General features: G+C 33.9%; 1 protein-coding gene across 1 annotated transcript; it reads left to right on the top strand.

Annotated features, from left to right (window-relative positions):
- Positions 1-1,554: 1,554 nt before the first annotated feature.
- On the top strand, positions 1,555-20,333 carry c4 (complement component 4). The gene is made up of 41 exons (XM_042771404.1): positions 1,555-1,726; positions 1,846-2,038; positions 2,122-2,302; positions 2,437-2,507; positions 2,596-2,681; positions 2,869-2,951; positions 3,041-3,128; positions 3,212-3,317; positions 3,464-3,590; positions 3,818-3,933; positions 4,111-4,284; positions 5,339-5,536; positions 5,648-5,842; positions 5,952-6,095; positions 6,267-6,396; positions 6,493-6,570; positions 6,663-6,863; positions 7,304-7,421; positions 7,525-7,595; positions 7,743-7,882; positions 8,019-8,222; positions 9,787-9,838; positions 9,928-10,011; positions 10,107-10,310; positions 12,546-12,621; positions 12,863-13,019; positions 13,103-13,207; positions 13,286-13,454; positions 13,620-13,807; positions 15,269-15,424; positions 15,688-15,747; positions 15,838-15,928; positions 16,194-16,368; positions 16,497-16,584; positions 17,070-17,144; positions 17,341-17,440; positions 17,522-17,611; positions 17,702-17,794; positions 17,875-17,958; positions 19,294-19,441; positions 19,538-20,333. Exons 1-41 carry the CDS (start codon positions 1,665-1,667, stop codon positions 19,677-19,679), a joined length of 5,103 nt encoding a protein of 1,700 aa, XP_042627338.1. The 5' UTR covers positions 1,555-1,664; the 3' UTR covers positions 19,680-20,333.
- Positions 20,334-20,349: the final 16 nt, after the last annotated feature.

The following is a 20,349-nucleotide window of genomic DNA, read 5'->3' as shown; positions in this document are numbered from 1 at the left end:
TCATTATAAGAATATAAACTCAATTGCTAGTAAATTTGAGATGAACACAGCGTCCTTAAAAACCGATCATGGAAGAAAATAGATTCGCGGCTTATATTGATTATTATATTGATCAAAATGATATATGATGACGTTTCTTAAATCTTTCTGTCTGACAACAGTCCCACCTGCCGGCCGAAACTGGTAGCCTACAGCTGGCTATTTAAATACCCGATCCCTAAAACAAGGGAATCAATACGGTGCCCATAAGGTGACATGGTCGGTTCACTCAGTTTTTTCGTGGCTGCGACATAATAACTGCGTGGGAACGTGATAATATGTCGTGGCCCCATGATGTTATGTTGAGGGAACTAGATATTTTTCTGAACTACATATGGTAAACAAACCTGCGTGACCATAGCAACCAGGGATTATCAGAGATGGATACATTAATATTTAATTTGAATTAAGAAATTATTAAATTATTTATTATAGAAATTGTTCAATTATTATATTAGCCATAGGCATTGGCTATTATGTGCGATAGTCAGCATTCAGATTTATCATGAATAAATGTTACATAAAGTAAATAGTATAATAAATAGTAAATAGTATATTAATATAAAACAGGTCTACAAGAAAACATTTTTTACATACAGTCTTGTAAGTCCATTAACTGATAGTCTATTCCCCATAATATTTGTATATTATTATTATTATTAGCCTATTATAATTGGTTATATTTTTATATTCGTTTATATTCATTTTTCCCTTCATTTCGATCTCTTAACGTTCTGAATACTTTTCTAAATTATAGCCAACTGTAATATTAGACATTCCAATAAAACTTTGATTATGCTTACTGGATATATAGCCCTAATACGTTAATGTAATATTAATAATAATAATATACAAATATTAAATTAAATATTTAATGTTAATAAAAATGTTTTATCTATTTTTGATAATTCCGGGTTTCTATTGTCACGGAGGTTTGTTTACTTGTGGCCACGAGAAAAATATGTCGTTCCCTTGACAAAATGATCTCGGGCCATGACATAATGTCACGTTCCCACGAGTTAATATGACATTCCCTCAAATTAATATCTCGTGGCCACGACATATTATCACATTCCCATGAGTTATTATGTCGCGGCCATGACAAAACTAAGTGAACCGACCATGTCACCTTACAGGCACAATACATCAAAGCTGAGTTAGTGGAATGACATGTAAGGTTAGTGGTAATCTACTACAGCCTTGGACGAACATTATATGGACCCCCCCTCAAACCCCCCCACCCCCCAATGATCACTGAAGTCATTCAATAGCTGAGGATCACTTTGGATGATGTGCCAATGACTCTTGATAATCCTCCTAATTTTAGTACCATGCTGTTTTTGTTGTTTTAGTATTGTTATTCACAATACTAAAATTAATACATTAAAGACATTTTGTTTTATTTTCTTGTTGCCTTTGCTCCAGACAGCTGCTTTCCCTTCTGTGTTGTTATGAACAAGATTTCCTGTAAATCACATGACTTCATGAGATCATGACCATGCTGTTTTTGCCAAGATTTCATTTCAAAGCCCAATTTTATGAAGGTGGGTATAGCCCTTGTATTCTGAGTCAGTAGGCTAGCTGTCCTAACGGAATAAACACATACGAACAAGTATAACAGCAAGATGATCTGCCCTCTGTGTTTTGTGGTTTTTGTTTTTCTTACAGTGGATGCACATAGACCCACGTAAGTACTAAAATTATTGACTACATTTTACAAATTTGCCCATAACCGGCACATCTTGCATCATGTTCTGTCACATCTGTGTTTATGCAGTTATTCATGTGTATGCATTTATACCTTAGATGCCTTATTGTTGCTCCAAATGTAATTCACGTGGGAGTGGAAGAGACTGTGAGTGTGCAGCTTCATGGAGCAACTAAAGAAACCAGTATGCAGCTATACTTTCAAGAACAAATCTCTCGAATAATTGTGTCTGAAAAGAAATCTATAATCCTCAATAAGGACAATAACTACCAGGCTGTGGTAAAACTTAAGGTATGTTTGTACACTTCTTATTTTTAAAAGTTTTAAAGTGTGTTTCTCAAATTCCAGTGTCTTTTCTAACTCATGTACCATAGGTTGATCGCAGCTTGTATGGAAGTAAAAAAGATGAAAAGTATGTTCAACTTGCAGCCACAAGCAATGATGTTTTTTGGAACACAGTCGGAAGTGCAAGAAAAGCCAGTATTTATTTGTCAACAAAAAGAGGGTACATTTTTATCCAAACAGACAAGCCAATTTATAATCCAGGAGAAAATGGTATGATAATTAATTTTCTTATTTATTATTAATATTATTTTTCCTTTTACCTTTGTTAAATCTGTATTACTTGCTTACTAGTATAAAAAAATTGCCGCTCTTGTTTAGTTTCTCTTTATTCTTATGTTTCTCAGTCAAATACAGAATCTTCACCCTAGATAACTACATGGTCCCCATAAAGGATGAAATCCATGTTCAAATAATTGTAAGTTGTTTCTGTCAATGATAAAATGCCAATAATAATCATTACCTGGAATGAGCAGGCAAATTTTTTTCTCTCCCTCTTTTTACAGAACTGCAAAGGCTTTATTGTTTACAATCATATTTTGATTTCTGACCAAATTTTGGAAAAAACTATCTCTATAACAGAAGTTGAGCAGTAAGTTAACTGCATGGGCACTGAATAAACACAAAACAAAGCTAATTATAATTTAATGTGATTGATTAAAGCTTTGGTTGTTAATATCACATGTGCAAATACAGTATATACATATAATTCTTTCTCATACAATTGCCTTTTAATGGATGTCATTTATATATTCTGTGTAATTTTATTAATCCTTCAGGGAAGGCAAATGGAAAATCATTGCATCATATCATAAGTACCCTGAATCTACCACATCATTGGAGTTTGAGGTCAAGGAATACGGTAGGTGTTATGAAACTCCAGTTGCATCTATTTCTTATTTACATCACCTGTCACTTTAACCCTTAGAAATGGCATTTAATTCTTTATAGTTTTGCCCACATTTGAGGTTACCATTGAGGCTCCACAGCCTTACCATATTTTGAAGAGCCAGTCCTTCCCATTTAACATCTCTGCTAGGTGCGTACACTACTGTCACATGCTGATTGGGTTTGGTGTTGATTCAGAATTTGCTATAGCTCATCAGCTTTTGGTGTTCTCAGATATACTTATGGGAAGGGGGTCAACGGCATAGCATATATTCGATTTGGACTTATTGATGAAAAGGGTAATAAGATATATCTTCCAGGCACTGAAAAGCAGATAACAGTAAGTAAATCATTTTGCATTGGAAAAAAAAAAAAGCTATTGGCCTTAACATATATTTTTGATAATATATATAAATGCGTGTGTGTGTATGTATTTGTCAGTATCTTTTTTGATTTATTTGATGTCTGTATTCTGTTGTTATTTAGGTAGAGGATGGTACTGCAAAAACAGAGGTACGCACTGAGGACTTAAAGACAGCATCAGAAAATAACACTCAAGGCCGTATAGAGGGATACTATCTTTATATTGCAGTCTCGGTTTTGGAAAAAGCAAGTGAGTCATAAACAAAAAGTAGACTTATGATTAATAGGGAAATGCATGCAATCCAAAAAGAAAAAAAAAAAATTAGTTACCACAAGTGCAAGATTATATTGATGAGATTTCATCTTATGGACTTATTTTATTCAATTAAAGTTATTATTTATCCCCAGATTGGAATGTAAGTACATTTAATGATTGAAAATTAAATCACAAACAATATTTATCCTTATTTTATGCAGGTGGAAATCTGGAGGAAGCTGAAAGCTCTTCTGTGAAGATTGTGACATCCCCATATGTTGTTGATCTGTCAAAAACCAAGACATATTTCACCCCAGGTGGTGTGTTTTCCGTTTTGGTATGTGGTCTAAAGCATTTCCAAACTTAAATGTATTCATTTTATACCTCTGAGTGTCAATGACTGGAATTAAAATATATGTGTGTTAGTGCCACACCTGCACATACACACAAAAAAGGTTTTGTAATGTCTTTTCCTTTGGTTTTTTTTGTTTGTTTTTTTTTTTGTTTTTTGCAGGCTACTGCAACATATCCAGATGGCAAGAGAGTCCCAAACTTGAAATTTACAGCCACTGTTACAATAGAAGGCTCACCAGAGCACATTCTAAAAAATGAGGGCTGGGGAAATGACATGGGAGATGTAGCCATGCCGTTTCAAATACCACCACAGGCTAAGAAATTAGCTGTAACGGTAAGATATCACATGATAATCATTTTGTTATATCATTATTTTCATTCCAAGTCCAAATTAAAGAAATAGTCCAAAAATGAAAAGTTGCTGACAGTTTTCTCACCCTCAGCCCATACAAGATGTGGATGAGGTTGTTTCCTCATCAGAACAGGTTTGGGAAAATGTAGCATTACATCTCTTGCTCACCAAAGGATCCTCTGCAGTGAATGGGTTCCGTCAGAATGAGAGTTCAAACAGCTGATAAAATATATTTGTAAACAAGCAAAACAATAATCCAAAAGTACTCTACACGACTCCAATCCATCAATTTTATTGATGACAAACAGTTTGTAAACTGAAAAGCTGTGTGTTTGTAACAAACAAATCTGTCAAGGCATTTTATTGTGATGTTTTTATCATCTCATTCTGATGACACCCATTTACTGCAGAGGATCCTGCTGAGCAAGTGATGTACTGTTAAAGGGGAGGTCTAATGCTGTTTCATGCATTCTGACTTATTTACACTGTTAAAGAGTTGGATTCTCATGCTAAACATGGCCAAAGTTTAAAAAAACGAGTTCAAAAAGTTTAAAGTTTAATTTTGCTCAAGAAGGATTTGTCATTTTGTTTTTAGACCACGAAATCAACAAAGTCACCAAAGAAGTGAGTTTTTGGTTGTCAGGGCATGATATGATCACCTTGTTCAGCTTCCCAAAGAACTAACTCTTCGGAGATATGAAGAATGCAATATTACTCAATAAGGTACTCAAGATTAACATGAGATTGGAAGGAACTGTGTGTGTTATGTCCACTTTACATTTCTTCAAATCTGTTCCAATGAAGAAACAAACTCATCTACATCTTGGACGGTCTGAGGATGAGTAAATTTTCAGCAAATTTTCTTCTTTGGGTGGACTATTTCTTTAAGGGGCCAAAATATACAATTACATTGCTTTGGATCAGCTGTCAGCAACAATCATACAGTATTAACCTTTCATGTATTCTTGTGTCTCTGGTATTGACCAATCAGCATCCAGGACTGAAACTACCAATTTAATAACTATTATTTTTGCAGGTTTTTGCCGAGGGGAGAGACCAGGAGGTCATTCGTAGTGATAAAAAGATGACGGCCCATGCAATTAAAGCAGAAGGACACAGCTATCTTAGTTTGGAAGTGGAGCATCAGGTCCTACAGCCCGGAGAGGCCTTGAAAGCCACATTACGGGACATTACACCTCAAAGTGCAGCTAAACCCACATTCATTTACTTTATGGTAAGAACAATCAGCTCTGATGTTGTTTTTTTATGCGTAGGTTTTAACCAGAGAGCAATGATTTGCTTTGTCTTCAATCTAATGTCTTTGAAATAATTATATCCACAACAGGTTTGGAGTAAGGGACAAATTGTGCAGATCGGAAGGGTGCCGAGAACTGAAATCACAACAGTCAATGTGAATGTCAATGTGGAGATGGTGCCTTCTTTTCGCCTGGTAGCCTACTATTTTACAGACTCTTCACCAAATGAAAAAATAGTGGCTGACTCTGTGTGGGTCGATGTGAAAGATATCTGCAAAGGCAAGGTACAGCTGAGGCAAATTATCTTTCAGAATCTAAATTGTGACGTGATATTATATTAGACTGTTTTTGAATATGTTTCCACTGAAATGCAAAACACCATTTTGTGTGTAGGTAGAAATTGATCCACTGCCTGAAATAAAACCTGCAACTAAGTTTGAAGTGACGGTCAGAACAGATCCAAAGGCCAAGGTGGCTCTTGCTGCAGTGGACTCAGCAGTTTATATTCTGAACAAAAACAAACTAGGCCTTCAAAAGGTGACACATTTGGGATTATGTACAAACAAGTTGAAAGTTGAACCCATTAAAGTTAAAACCCCATGAGTTTTGTGGATATCTAGTACACTGTGCTAGTGTACTCCTAAAAGTACTCCATGTATCATTTCAGGATTGTTGCTCATAATGAAGATCATTTGTTTTTACCTACAGATGTTTGAGTATATGAACTCGTATGACCTGGCCTGCTCGATCGGAGGAGGAGAGGATTCCAGTGCTGTTCTTCAGAGAGCTGGGCTAACTTTCATGTGTAACTGTGACATGGAAACCCCTACACCTCTAGGTAATATAACTCCTGACATCCTATTTTATGAATTGTTTTTCAGGAACCATGTAAGAGCATGTAAGTCTAATGCATACAATTTTTACTTCTTCTCAGATCATAAGTGTTACAAATCTAAACCTGAACCTCGTGTCAGAAGAACAGCGGATTATGTTAAAAAGTTCAATAATGTCGGTAAGATGCAAAACAACATTTTGACTCCCTTTGATGATTTCTCCCATGATTTGTTTTTAATTACATGTCAAATAATGATATCATCACCACAGTCAACAGCTTCAAGGGCAGTGACAGGAAATGCTGTCTTGATGGTGTAAGGCCTAACAAAATGCATACGTCCTGTGATGAGCGTCTCAAAAGAGTAGAAGCATCGAAGAGCTGTCGTAAGGCTTTTAAAATGTGCTGCGAAGCTGCAAATGAGAGGAGGAGGAGGGAGACATTTGAGAAGAGAAAAACCTACCTTGGAAGAGGTACAATTTGTCTTGCATAACTTCTCGGAAAGGGGTTTCTTGGATTAAAGCCACACTGATTGCACAATTCTACATTTCAAGCAAGTTGTCTAAATCAAACAAGATACAAATGCGGTAGAAGCCAGTTTAGTATATTTTAGTAATAATAATAATATAATTTCAAATCAATACATGTTGTCCATATTACAAAATTGGCCTCGCTGTAGAGCAGTGAAGTCATTTAAGTGTATTATTATTATTATTATTATTCATATTTTATTATTACTTACATTTATACAATAATTGTAAATAATAAAATATACAATTTTAAATAATAACAATAATAATTATTATTATTACTATTAAAAATGGTTTGTTTAGGGCAAGTAGTATATGCTTGTCAAAGTTGCTACTTTCAAAAGCTGAACTAACTACAATATTGGTCTTGTTTCTTACTGTAGTTGCGGATGACACACTGGATGAAATTGTGATTAATGAGGATGCTATCTACCTTCGTAAATATTTCCCACAGTCATGGATGTGGACAGTCATTCAAACAGATAGCACCGGCATTATCAGGTTATCCTGAATTCTTTTTTTTTTCTCTTCTAATGAACAGAATGAATCGGCTCTAACGTAATTTTCTATATGTAAATATTCTTTGTCTTCTGTAAACTTTTAGGCATGATGCAGTTGCTCCTGATTCCATAACCACTTGGGAAATCCAGGCTGTGGGCATTTCTCCCACAAAAGGTTGTCAGTAACTCAAATTTTTTATTTTTTTATTTTTGAAAACAAGTGTTTTGGGATGGGGTATATCATTTTATATCATGTTGTGTCCTGTTTATATGCTGATCAGTTTTCAAATTGTGTAATTTGTTTGTTTTTTTTTCTCTCCAGGATTCTGCATTGCAGAACCAAAGCCCCTGAGGGTCTTTCAGGATTTCTTCTTGTCCGTCAACCTTCCTTACTCTGTGAAGAGAAATGAGCAGCTTCAGGTTAAAGCTGTTGTGTACAATTACAAGGAAGAGAGTTTAAAGGTACATTTAATGAAGCTTTATTTCAAGTGCCATTCTTGCTAACTAGGACAGGTGGCTGAAAAATATTATACAAATTAATCGAGTATGGCAAATTGTGACAAACAAGATTGAAATGCCATATCATGTGTCTCTATAGATAATAGTGAAGATGGATAAGAAGGAAGGTTTGTGCACTGCTGGCGGTAGTGACCTGAAGGAGGAGGTCGTGGTTCCTGGTAACTCAGCGGTGGCTGTGTATTTCACCGTGGTGCCCCTTGTTATCGGAAATATCCCCATCAACGTGCTGGCTTATGCCTCAGACACTGTTAATGACAGAGTAGAAAAGGAGCTCCGTGTGGAGGTAAAGTGTGGTAAAGGGTTAGTTCACCCAAAAATGAAAATTCTGTCATTAATCCCTCATGCCGTTCCAAAGCAGGGGAGCAGTTGGGGGTTTGTTGCCTTTTTCAAGGGTCTCACCTAAATTGGTGATGCGCTATACATTTACTCCCCCCACCTGCAATCTCTGCCGGTTTTGTTGCACTCGAACTCGTGGCCTTTGGCTTATAAGTCCGAATCTCTAACCATTAGGCCATAACTGCCTCAAACAGCAGTGTTGGGGAAGCTACTCTGAAACTGTAGCTTGACCGCCGACAAGCTACTCGTAAATAAAAGTAGTTAAGCTACATTCAAGCTACCCTTCTGAAAAAGTAGCTAGCTACACTACAAGTTACTGTCAAAAAGTAGCTAGGTACATTGAAACTAATTTCAATTTTTTTATCTTTTTTTTTTTTTTTTTTTTTTTTACAATTAACATTACAATCAACTAAATAATTATTAATGAAGAATTATAATTAAGTAAAATAAGTAAAATATTTGGGGTTTAAAACAACATACTGTAATGCAATCATGATTATGAGTAATGTGAATTCAGGTTAAGTGCGACACTTTTCCAAGACATTTCAATGATAAAAAGTTTCCCAATCATTTGATTTTGTAAACTATTCGATACACACAATAATAAAATAGCCTACTTTGTAGGCCTAGTTAAATAGCTAATTTAGTTATATTAGTATATGCTACAAACGTAACATCAATGCAAAATGTATGCAACCTAAACTGTATATGGAGGAGTCATAAAATAAGCAGGTTTTAACCATAGACTGTATAAAAACATGGACGTAGTGACCGTGACGTCACCCGTAGATTCCTGAAGAGTGTTTTTGAAGTTCAAAGTGTGCAGAGCGGGCCGTCGCCATCTTGGCAGCGCGTCATCGCGCGACTCTCACGGATAATCGAAAATTTGCAAAAAGGCGGGAGCTGGTTGCTGAAGCCACGCCCACCTAGCTCGACGGCAATGTCAGCAGCGGCAATCCACCTATCACTCAAGTGGCCACGCCCTTAATTATGCAGAACTTTAAGGCTTACTATAATTTCAACGGATGAGTTATAAAAAAATTCACCCCCCTCACAGTTGTCATGAAGGGCAAAATTAGATATATAGACCAAAATCATTTTCTGAACCAGGCTGTAAACATGTTTTTTGTTTCTACTGTAAAATTGAGCATTTTAACATAGGGAGTATAAGTCTATAGGATTAACTCCCTTTTGCAGCCAGGTTGCCCTCAAGCGGCCAGTCAGATAAATTGCATGGACTTTTTAGTCACTTCCTTGTTGGCATAAAACATTTCAGTTGCAGGAGAGAGCGGGAGGTTGCCGCTCAGTTTTATATCATGTTTTATTCTCTCAGCTTCATATACAAATTAAGATCTTAGGGCTTTGGAACGACATGTGGGTGAGAAATTAATGACAGAATTTTCATTTTTTGGATGAACTATCCCTTTAAGTTTGCATACCCAGATTTTATTGTGCTCCAGTGACGATATCTTTGACACTGAAAAACTCTCTTTCAAATCCTTCATGTTCAGGGGGAAGGGGAAATCGCCACCATTGACAGGGAGTACAACATTGATCCAAAATGTAAGAATCCAATCGACCTATATAATCAGTAAATCTGTTCTTGGGCTTTTCATAACTGTAATAACATTTTTAACACTTCTTATGCACAGTGAGGAAATTAGATATTGACATTCCAGTCCCTGCTGATGAGATCCCTGGTGGGGTGGACTCCGAAATCTCTTTGAGTTTAAAAGGTGAGGTCAGATAGATAGATAGTTAAATAGACTCCCTCTGTCATACTCTATCATAGAGTTTATGATAGAAATATAATGACCCTGTTATTTTGCAGGTGGAGTGATGGGCGAGTCGGTAAATAACTGTTTAAACCTGGAGGGTATCAATAAGCTCATTAACCTGCCCACTGGCTGTGCGGAGCAGACTATGGTGAAGATGTCTCCTGCTATTCATGCCATGAGGTACCTGGATGCCACCAATCAATGGATATCACTGAAAGCTGAACGCAGAGATGAGGCCCAATCGATGATCCAAACCGGTGGGTATCCATACCTATAGATGCTATAACATTAAGTAAATGTTCTAATAGTTCATAAACTATGAGAGTAAGGAGAAATTGTCTATGAAAAGGTAATTTGGCAACAATAGAGAACAATAGATTAAAAACTTTACCAAAGCTTTACAATAGAGAACAATAGATTATTTTTTTTTTTTTTAAAAAAAATGATAAACCTCACAATGAGTTTTTTTTTAAAGAAAAGGGATGAGTCGGAAGTATAAATTATTATATTATTTAAAACGGATTTATGTGGGTGAATTTTCGCATTGGTCTGAACAAAAACTGCAGACTGGATTATTTAAAAAATGCACATTCATTCTCTGCCAGTAGGAAGTGCTTTTGGAATGTCAGAAATATAGTGGTTTCCCCTGTAATGGTTGTAAACATAGCAGCTCAGCTAATAAATGATACTTTATCAGGTGAAAAAATATAGTCTATGTTGACGAGGAAAGTCCACTGATGAGTTACCAGCGTTAAGCCTACATTTTATTTTAGTCATTTTAACTTAGGGCTGTCAATCAATTAAAATATATAATCGCGATTTATCGCATGATTGTCATGAGTTAACTCAGTGGTTCTCAACCTTTTTTTCCAACGGGCCACACTATGGTCCAAGTGCAAGTCTGCACAGTTCTGTGTATGACATCAAAGTACCGCGAGAGCGATAAGAGAGCATTTGTGAAATTTTTGTTTTGATGTCAAATAAATCATGCTGTTTTGTTTTTGTGTTAAAGCAGTGTTGCTGTTATACATTTATACAGCTACAGTTGTGTTGCTGGGTTTTAAAGCTGGTTGGATTTTTTTTTTTTTTTAATCACTGTATTTACCGCAATTTCACTGTCCACTCAGTTCAAATGTGGATGAATGGCTACACGTAGATGTGTGCACACACTGCCAGAGCTGTGTGAGATCACTACCGTACTGTAAAAATAATGACTTTATTCAACAATTCCTTTGTCAACAGTCTCCTCTGATGCACTGTTTTCTTTCAAATCAAAGCTAAATACACGTAGAAATCCCATCTGCATCCTTGTTGCGCGGATGATACAGAAGAGCATACGCAGCATACGGTGATATGGAGAGACACAGAGGAGACTGTTGACAAAGGAATTGTTGAATAAAGTCATTATTTTTGATTTCTTTGTTTACAAAAAGTGTTCCCGTCGCTTCATATAACCCAGATTGCACATCTGATGGCAGATGGAGTATTCTGACTACGACTTTCATTCCTTTTATGGACCTTGACACTGTTATTTATTTGGCAGTCTCTGGGACAGTCACAGGCCTCCCGGTTTTCATCCAAAATATCTTAAATTGTGTTCTGAAGACAAACAAAGCTTTTACGGGTTTGGAACGACTTGGGGATAAGTGTTTAATGACAATTTTCATTTTGGGGTGGAGTATCCCTTTAAGTACTTTTAAAAGCAAGTACGTCTGTACTTTTACTTAAGTAAAAATATGTCCTTAAAACTTTGACTTGCAATGGAGTAATATTTGAGCAGCAGTATCTAGAGTTGTGTACTTTGTAATGGAGCTTGTATACAGTACTTTGTCCACCTTTGTTTATGAGTAATCCATTTCAAAGTTTGTGGTCAGTATTCTCTTATGCTCACCAAAGCTGTATTTATTTGATCCAAAACAAAATAAAACAGTAATATTGTGAAATATTATTACCATTTAAAAAACTGTTCTATTTAACTTCTATTTAAATATACGTTAAAATGTAATTTATTTCTAATTTTAAGCAGCCTTTACCCCGGTCTTCAGTGTCACATAATCCTTCAGAAATCATTCTAATATGCTGATTTGGTGGTCAAGAAATATGTCTTAGTATTTTCAATCTTGACAGTTGTTGTTGTTTACTGATTAATGTTTTTGTTGAAACTGTGATACCGTTTTTTTTTTTTTTTTGATAAATAGAAAGCTTAAATGTAAATATTTTTAATATCATAAATGTATTTACTGTAACTTTTGATCAATTTAATGCATATTCGCTGAATAAAAGTAATACATTTCTTTAAAAAAAAACTTACTGATCGCCAAACTTTTGAACAGTATGTATGCATCATATAGTCAGATACAGTATAAATCTGACAGACAAGAGTTGTTGGGCCCACCAATACACAAAAGGTTTTTAATATATATATCGCAAATGATAGGATGTTTTATATACAGTATACCACATACATCTTGTTTCATCTTCTCATGTATCAGGTTACAACACAGTCCTCACATACAAGAAAGTTGATGGCTCTTATGGGGCGTTTCTGAGGACTCCAAGCAGTATTTGGTAGGTTTTTGGCTCTAGCATGACTGGTACTGCATGGCACTGTCAATGCCAAGGCCTTGATAAAAGTGTCTGCCAAATGCTTAAAATGCATTGAAATAATTATTATATTAACAACAAGAAATCCACATGTAATTTAAGACTTTTGCTTTTTAAATGACATGACATATTTGTGCAAAAGAGTTTTTTTTTTTTTTTTTTTTTTTTTTTTTTTTTTTTTTAATTCTATCCAATCTTTTCGTAGGCTTACAGCATTTATTGCCAAGGAGCTGACAGAGTCTCGGGACATTATCAGTGTGAAGGACTCTTATATCCAGGAGTCTATGTCTTATCTCATGTCCAAACAGAAGAGCAATGGTGCATGGGATGATCCTAATCAACTCTATGATAGAGGAATGAAGGTACAGCCAAAGGGGTGTATTTTTTTTATTAATCAGTATTGGTTGCTAACACTGATTAAACAAAAACTAATATTAATCCTCAGGGAGGAGTTGGCAAGGCAAAAGATGATGTTCCCCTAACTGCTTTTATCCTTATTTCAATGAACCATGCTTTGAAATTGTACGAACTGGGAAGCGACACAGAACTGGTAACATATTAACTCTAGTTGCAGAATATGCTCTCTATTTATTCACTATTGAATAAACATACCTTTGTTTATTTGCAGAGAGTTGCAATGGATAGAGCAAAGTCCTACCTAGAGGGACAGTTGGATGCTTTGGAAAGTCCCTATTCGCTTGCCATCACAGCTTATGCCTTGTCATTGCATGACCAGCAAAGTGCAAATGCCCAACGAGCACACCGAAAACTAAAAAACATTGCTAATTGTGACACCAGTCAGTACTGAAGTTATAACCTGCATATTCACATCTCAAATTATTTCTGTTAGGCAATAAACTACTTAATGTAAACAAAAGATATGTGATAAAAAAGTGGTCACAATTTTTTAGCTTAATTATCATGTTCCAATTCTCACATCACAGTTTCTCTTCTTTCTATAGCAAAGTGTTTCTGGAATTCCAGTGGTGGCAGAGGTGAATCAGCAGGTAAAGCTAACGCTGAATCTGTGGAGACCACAGCATATGCTCTGCTCAGCGCACTGTCTCTGCGTGACAAGGCCTACGCTAAACTCACTGCAAACTGGCTGACAGAGCAGCGCAAATATGGTGGTGGATTCCAGTCCACACAGGTGGGTTGTGGTATTTTAATATAACAATAAAATGATTCAATGTAACTTTACTCCCAATTGTTTGATTATAAAAAAATAAAAATAAAACAACAACAACAAAAAGATGTATTCATATTTTTAAATTGGGTAATATAAAGTACCATTCAAAGGTTTGAAGTCAGTAATTTTTTTAATTAGTAGTTTTATTTAGCAAGACACATTTATAGACATTTATAATGTTACAAAGAATTTTTATTTATTTTACCTGTTCTTTTAAACTTTCTATTAAAAGAATAAAATGTATCACATTTTTCCCCAAAATATTAAGCAGCACAACTGTTTTTAACATTATAGCAATTTGTATTTTTGCACCAAATCAGCATATTAGAATGATTTCTGAAGGTGACACTGAAGTCAGTAATGATGCTGAAAATTCAGCTTTGCAACACAGGAATAAATTAAATTTTTAATATTAAAAATAGAAAACAATGTTTAACAATATTACTGTTTTTAATGTATTTAAAAAATAAAAATAAGAATAAATGCAGGGTGAAAAAAAAGAAAAAAAAAATCTTACCTACTCCAAATTTTGAACAGTAGTGTACCTTTTATTCAGTTATGAGGAGTTTCACAAATATGGAAGATAACGCCAAACTATCTCCATGTCTGGTGGTTGCAGATCCTACGCACAATTACATATGTTGTATTATGAGACTTGAATAATATTTCTTACTAATAAGTTAAAAACCCATAAAATAACAACTCTACTACTGTCTACTCAAATGTGAAACACAGACCGCTATGTTTATTTTTAGAGTGGTGAGTTATAGTAAAAAAGGTTCAAACATACTAAAGACTGCTCCATAAGTAATACACTTGTTAAATGTGATGTCACGTGATGATCCAAATGCTCTATATGATCCCAAAAGCAAACAACAGACGGTGCTAATATACACTCACAGTGTGCTGAGTGGAGGCTTTGGACCCAGAAACAGTTTTTGATGTGGCGCAACTGCTTAAAGCTGAATTGAACTTGTTTCAAATGAATGAATTTCATACTGTTATTGATCTGAACTGAACCAACAGTGAACTGACTGCTAAATAATGAAAATACTGTCTTTTAGAGCTGCTTTACAGCAGAATCTGAATTGTCTCCGTAGTTGTTTTTTTAATTGATTTTGCTATTTTCCTGTTTATCTCTGTGAAGCTACTTTCACACAAACTATATTGCATAAAGCTTTATAGAAATAAGGTTGACCTTACTTGACCTTGCCTTGAACTACAGTAGCCATCTAACCTCAATTTGCTATACAAGTACATTTAATACCGTAATAAATTGTTTCAGATTACAGGACACATAAAGTAAAAAATTATAGTTAGCATTTTTAAACATGCACCCCATTTCTCCAGTCTTTTGTGTTGGTTGGTCTTCCAGCTTGCATTAATCTTTAATTAATCCATGTTTGTTTGTTTTTTTAACAGGACACAGTTGTGGCCCTTGAGGCTCTGACGAAATACAGCATGCAGAACAATGATGTAGACGATTTGGATCTAAGGGTAGAAATGTGCCTTGAAAATGGCAAAAAACAGGATTTACACTTGACCAAAAATAATGCACTCACCGCAGAAGCTGTTAAAGTAAGAAAAATTGCCTAAAACAGTTCTAGAATATTCCTAAATGTTGACAAACTTCTATATTTACAATCTGGAAATTACTGCCCAGATTTTTGTCCAATCAAATCCTCTGTTCAGTGAGTTAGCCCATCCCACTAATTCTACCTTCAATTTACTAGAAAATAAAAAAAAAGGAAAATGAAAATATTTTGATTTTAAATATGTGATAAAGTATGCTAATGTATACCATAACAAGTAGAAGACTATATGTGCACTTGTTCACACAGGTCAGAAATGTTGGTAAAGTTTCACTAAATGTTCAGGGAACAGGACGTGGAACATTGGCAGTAAGACATTGTTTCCCCCTCAGTTTAATTAATTGTTGATCTGTGATGTTTCAGTTTATAGTGTTTTGAATGACATTTTGCTTGTTACAGATTGTGCAGACATATAGAACTATGAAGAAGGATGAATCACACTGTGATCTATTTCACCTTAGTGTTACAGTGAAAGGAGAGCTGGAATACAGTAAGTAAAATATCATGGAAGAGGTCACTCTAAACAATAAATTAAATATGAATTGAGTGCACTGTGATGTATACATTTTATATAAAAAGTATATACCAAATGTACTGCCAGACAGGATACTGAAGATTAAAAAGTCAATGAGAGTTACACAGTTGTAATATTTGAGCGAGGGTGACCTCAGGTGGTAGGAGGAGGAGCAAACATTAAAAACATAATATTTTACCTTAGATATCATCAGACTAAAAGTCAATATGCTCTTCTCTAGAAATATACAATACAAATGAGACGTTTGATGACTATTACAATTACGAAGGCGATGAAGATCAAAAAGATGAGCCCATGAGCAGCATAGAATGGTTTGATCTCCGCAGCCGCAGAAAAAGACAAATCTCAGAGGAGCCAAAGAAGGAGAGTTCAGTCATATACACAGTGTGTGTGGGGTGAGCACATTAAACAGTCTTTTTTTGCATTTAAATTATTGATTTGTTATACAAATATTCAGCAGAATTATGATTACTTGTTTGGCCTCTCTGAAATCAACTTTTTTTTCTTTTCTGTCTCCACACAGCATGAAAAAGAAAAATACCATTGGCATGGTCATGGTGGAAATCTCACTTCTAAGTGGACTGATACCAAACGCCAAGGATTTGGAACATGTGCATATGCATTTTTTTTTTAACAATTCTATCAAATCTCATTTTCTCTCTCTCTCTCGTTACATTGTAAATAGTATGTTTTTTTTTTTAGGAATAAGCATTAAGCATCAAAATAACAAATACAAATTAAATAAATATTAATAAAAAATGAAAAAATAAAACAATAAAATAAATAATTATATTAAATAATAATTATATTAAATATAAGATCAATATAAAAAAAAATAACATGAGTAATAGGGTTGCAAATGTAATCCAGACTTAATAAATTTGAATATCTTACAATAAGCACCATATTTTGGAAGGTAGCCTTTATCAAAATACCATGTTATTACTATTACCATCTGATACCGTCACTATGACATGGTATCACCAAATGTAATTTCCTGGCTTTGTTTTGTTGCAGATAAGACATATGCAACAAATTAATTAACATTTTAATGTGTTTCTTTTCTAAGAATTAATTTTTTTCTTCTTCTTTACAGAATGTAAAGGGCTCAGAGAGGTACATAGATCACTATGAAGTCCATCATAATAAAGTCTTTCTTTATTTTGCAAAGGTAACAGAAGAGTTTCTCTTCAAGTATTCTATGAATCTGATATATCCTCTTGGTATATGGTTTGCTTCGTTTTCAGTTTTTCTTTACCGCTGAATTTTAAAAGTGCTATAAAGTAGTTAAACTGGTTCATCAGTATTTATGCAACAGATCAAGCAGAAACACACAAATGATTTGATTGCATGGTTCATGTCAACAGATCACCGATACCGAGTGTCTTCAGTTTGGTGCTGAGCAGGTTGTTCCCATGGGCCTTGTCCAACCTGCTTCTGCTGTCATCTATGACTATTACAGCCCAGGTCATCAAACGCTATGAACACTTTGATGACAGCACTTCTGAGTGGTGAACACTGACTAATGCTATTCAATGTGTTACACAGAAAAGAGATGTGGCATATTCTATACAGCCCCTCACAAAAGCCCAATGATCTCCAAGCTTTGTAACGGGGATGTGTGTACATGTGCAGAAGGTGGGAAAAACTTTAGTGTGCTGTGAAATATATTTATTTACATATGCAAAAGCTTAAGATTTATATATTATATTTTGCACTTATTTTCAGGTGGATGTCCAAGGAATAAAGTCACCTTCAGCAAGGATATTAAAGACAAAACCCGGAGTAGATATGCATGTTACAGTCCTGGTGTTGACTATGGTGAGAAACTAAAAGCAAACAATGTACAAATAGGTTTGCCTAAACTTATTTATATTTTAAATGTATTCTTTTTCCTACAGCATATGTGATCAAAGTTCTCAACTCAAGCACTGATCATGTTTTTATGTACTACACCACATTAATCACTGACGTTCTTCAGACCGGTGAGTTAGAATTTTTACATTTAAAATGAAACGCTATGGTTAGGTTCTGTAGTTTAATTAAAGTTATATTCACGGTGGCTGAGAGAGCTCAATGCGCTGCAAAAAAACAAAAACAAAACCTTCATGCAAATTAAGAAAACATCTTGACAACACATAAAGAAAATAAATAATATAAATTATTTGATCAGCATGAAATTATTTTGTGTTATTTTCATGTCTCTCCTATCAAGATTTCCTATGCCTCCTTTTCATAGTGAAAACGACAGAGGACTTCAATATTAATATTACTGTATAAATACAGTATTACTGTTGTAATGGCTTTCTTTTTCTTAGTGGAATTTTTAAGATAATATACAGGTAAAATTATATAAATATTTAAATTTAAACCAGTATTTCTCATCAACGTATATTTGTAAGTATATTTCAGAATATACAAAAAATGGCCAAAAATACATATTTGCTAAAATATGTTTCAAAATATAATCTGTCATTATATTGGTAGATATTTTATTTTGGCAATTTTTATATATTTTGGAAAATATATTTTAAAAATATAATTTTTTTTTAAAAACATTTCAAATGAATTTTGACCTCCATAAAAAAATACTATATATATATATATATATATTATATATATATATATTATATATATAGTATATATTATATAACGTATATATATATATATATATATATATATATATACTATATATATATATATATATATATATATATATATATATATATATATATATATATATATATATATATATATATATACGTATATATATATATATATGCGTATATATATATATATATATATATATATATATATATATAATATATATATATATATATATAGTATATATATATATATATATACACATATACCATATATATATATATATATATATATATATACATATATATGTATATATATATATATATATATATATATATATATATATATATATAGTATATACGTAATATATATATATATATATATATATACGTATATGTATATATTGTATATGTATATATATATATACACATAGATACATACACATATATACATATATACACATATATACTATAAGAGGGTTGAAATGCTATATATTTAAATCATATTTTGGCCAGAAAAGATGTTTCTTGCCATATGGGATGTGGCATTTGAAAGTCACTTTGGATAAAAGGGTCTAATAAATTAATAAATGTAAATGTTATGGATTCTGTAAAGTACCTAATACATAACCTAATGCACTAATTAATGCTGTTAACATAGAATCTTATTGTAAATTGTTACTGCATAAATAATATATTAACACTTTTCCTGTTGAGGGTTGTTGGATTCTGGTATTCAGAAACATGCCACACGTCAGATGATACTGCGCTTATCTTGTGACGAACTGGAGCTGAAAAAAGAAGTCCACTATCTGATCATGGGGCAGAACGACGCAATATCAGTGCTCAATAACGACGGACAACAGTAAGCTTTGAAATCTGATGTTTATTAAAAAGACAAAGGAACGCAAATTGCTATTTTTTTGATTTGTAAAACATGTTTCTTCTGTTGTTTCTGAAGTTTCAGGTATGTGCTGAACAATGACATGTGGATCGAGAAGATGCCAGAAGAAAAGAACTGCAAGGCAACCAAAAATCGCGCTGCCTGCCATCTTCTTAATGAATTTATAAAGCAACATCCCATTACACGCTGTGACATTTAGAAGTCAAGATGGAAAATAAGCACTTACAACATCATTGTTTGGCTCGGTAAATCATGTGCTTTTATTTCTAGTGCATTACTGACATATAAAGAGACTGTTACAGGTGTTTGGTACATTGGAACTACAGTCTGAAACATTTCAATTCAGTTTTTCATGTGTATAGGCAATACAGTAGCTTCAAGTTACCCTTCATTCTGCTAAGTATACAGTCAAATGGGAAGAATTTTACTACAAAAATCTCTTTTGACACTTTTCTGTATCACAACCTGCATCATAAATCATGGGTACTCTTTTTAGGGGTACTTTTAGAGATGCTACATTTCTGACAGATATTCAAGATGCATTATTGTAGTTTAAATACTGTTTCAAATGCTTCACAGGTTCTGTTGTTGTTATACACTGTACAGTTTTATTACAGAATACTGTATTAAGTGGCTTAAAAAACTTTTGCTCGCACACATTTGTAAAATCAGAATCACGACTCATATAAAGTACAAATGTGCTCCTGATTCAGAATTCATTGCTTTTGTGTACTTAGTAGTATAACATCTGGGCCAGAATGATAAAACTGTTATTTCTAATGCAATTTTTTTTATTTTTCATTCATTTGTTTACATTCACAGAAAACAAGGAATAAAAATAATTTAAAAAACAGTAGTAGATGCTCAGT

This window comes from Cyprinus carpio, chromosome A15, assembly GCF_018340385.1.
Source record: "Cyprinus carpio isolate SPL01 chromosome A15, ASM1834038v1, whole genome shotgun sequence".
Lineage (NCBI taxonomy): Eukaryota > Metazoa > Chordata > Actinopteri > Cypriniformes > Cyprinidae > Cyprinus > Cyprinus carpio.
The sequence above is the reverse complement of the archived record's forward strand: the minus strand, read 5'-3'. Positions and strand labels throughout refer to the sequence as shown.

Coding starts and splice junctions, on each gene's coding strand:
- c4 (XM_042771404.1), top strand. CDS start 1,665: ATGATCTGCCCTCTGTGTTTTGTGGTTTTTGTTTTTCTTACAGTGGAT. Junction 6,571..6,662: donor TAAAAAGTTCAATAATGTCG/GTAAGATGCAAA, acceptor TCATCACCACAG/TCAACAGCTTCAAGGGCAGT. Junction 12,622..12,862: donor AGGACTCCAAGCAGTATTTG/GTAGGTTTTTGG, acceptor ATCTTTTCGTAG/GCTTACAGCATTTATTGCCA.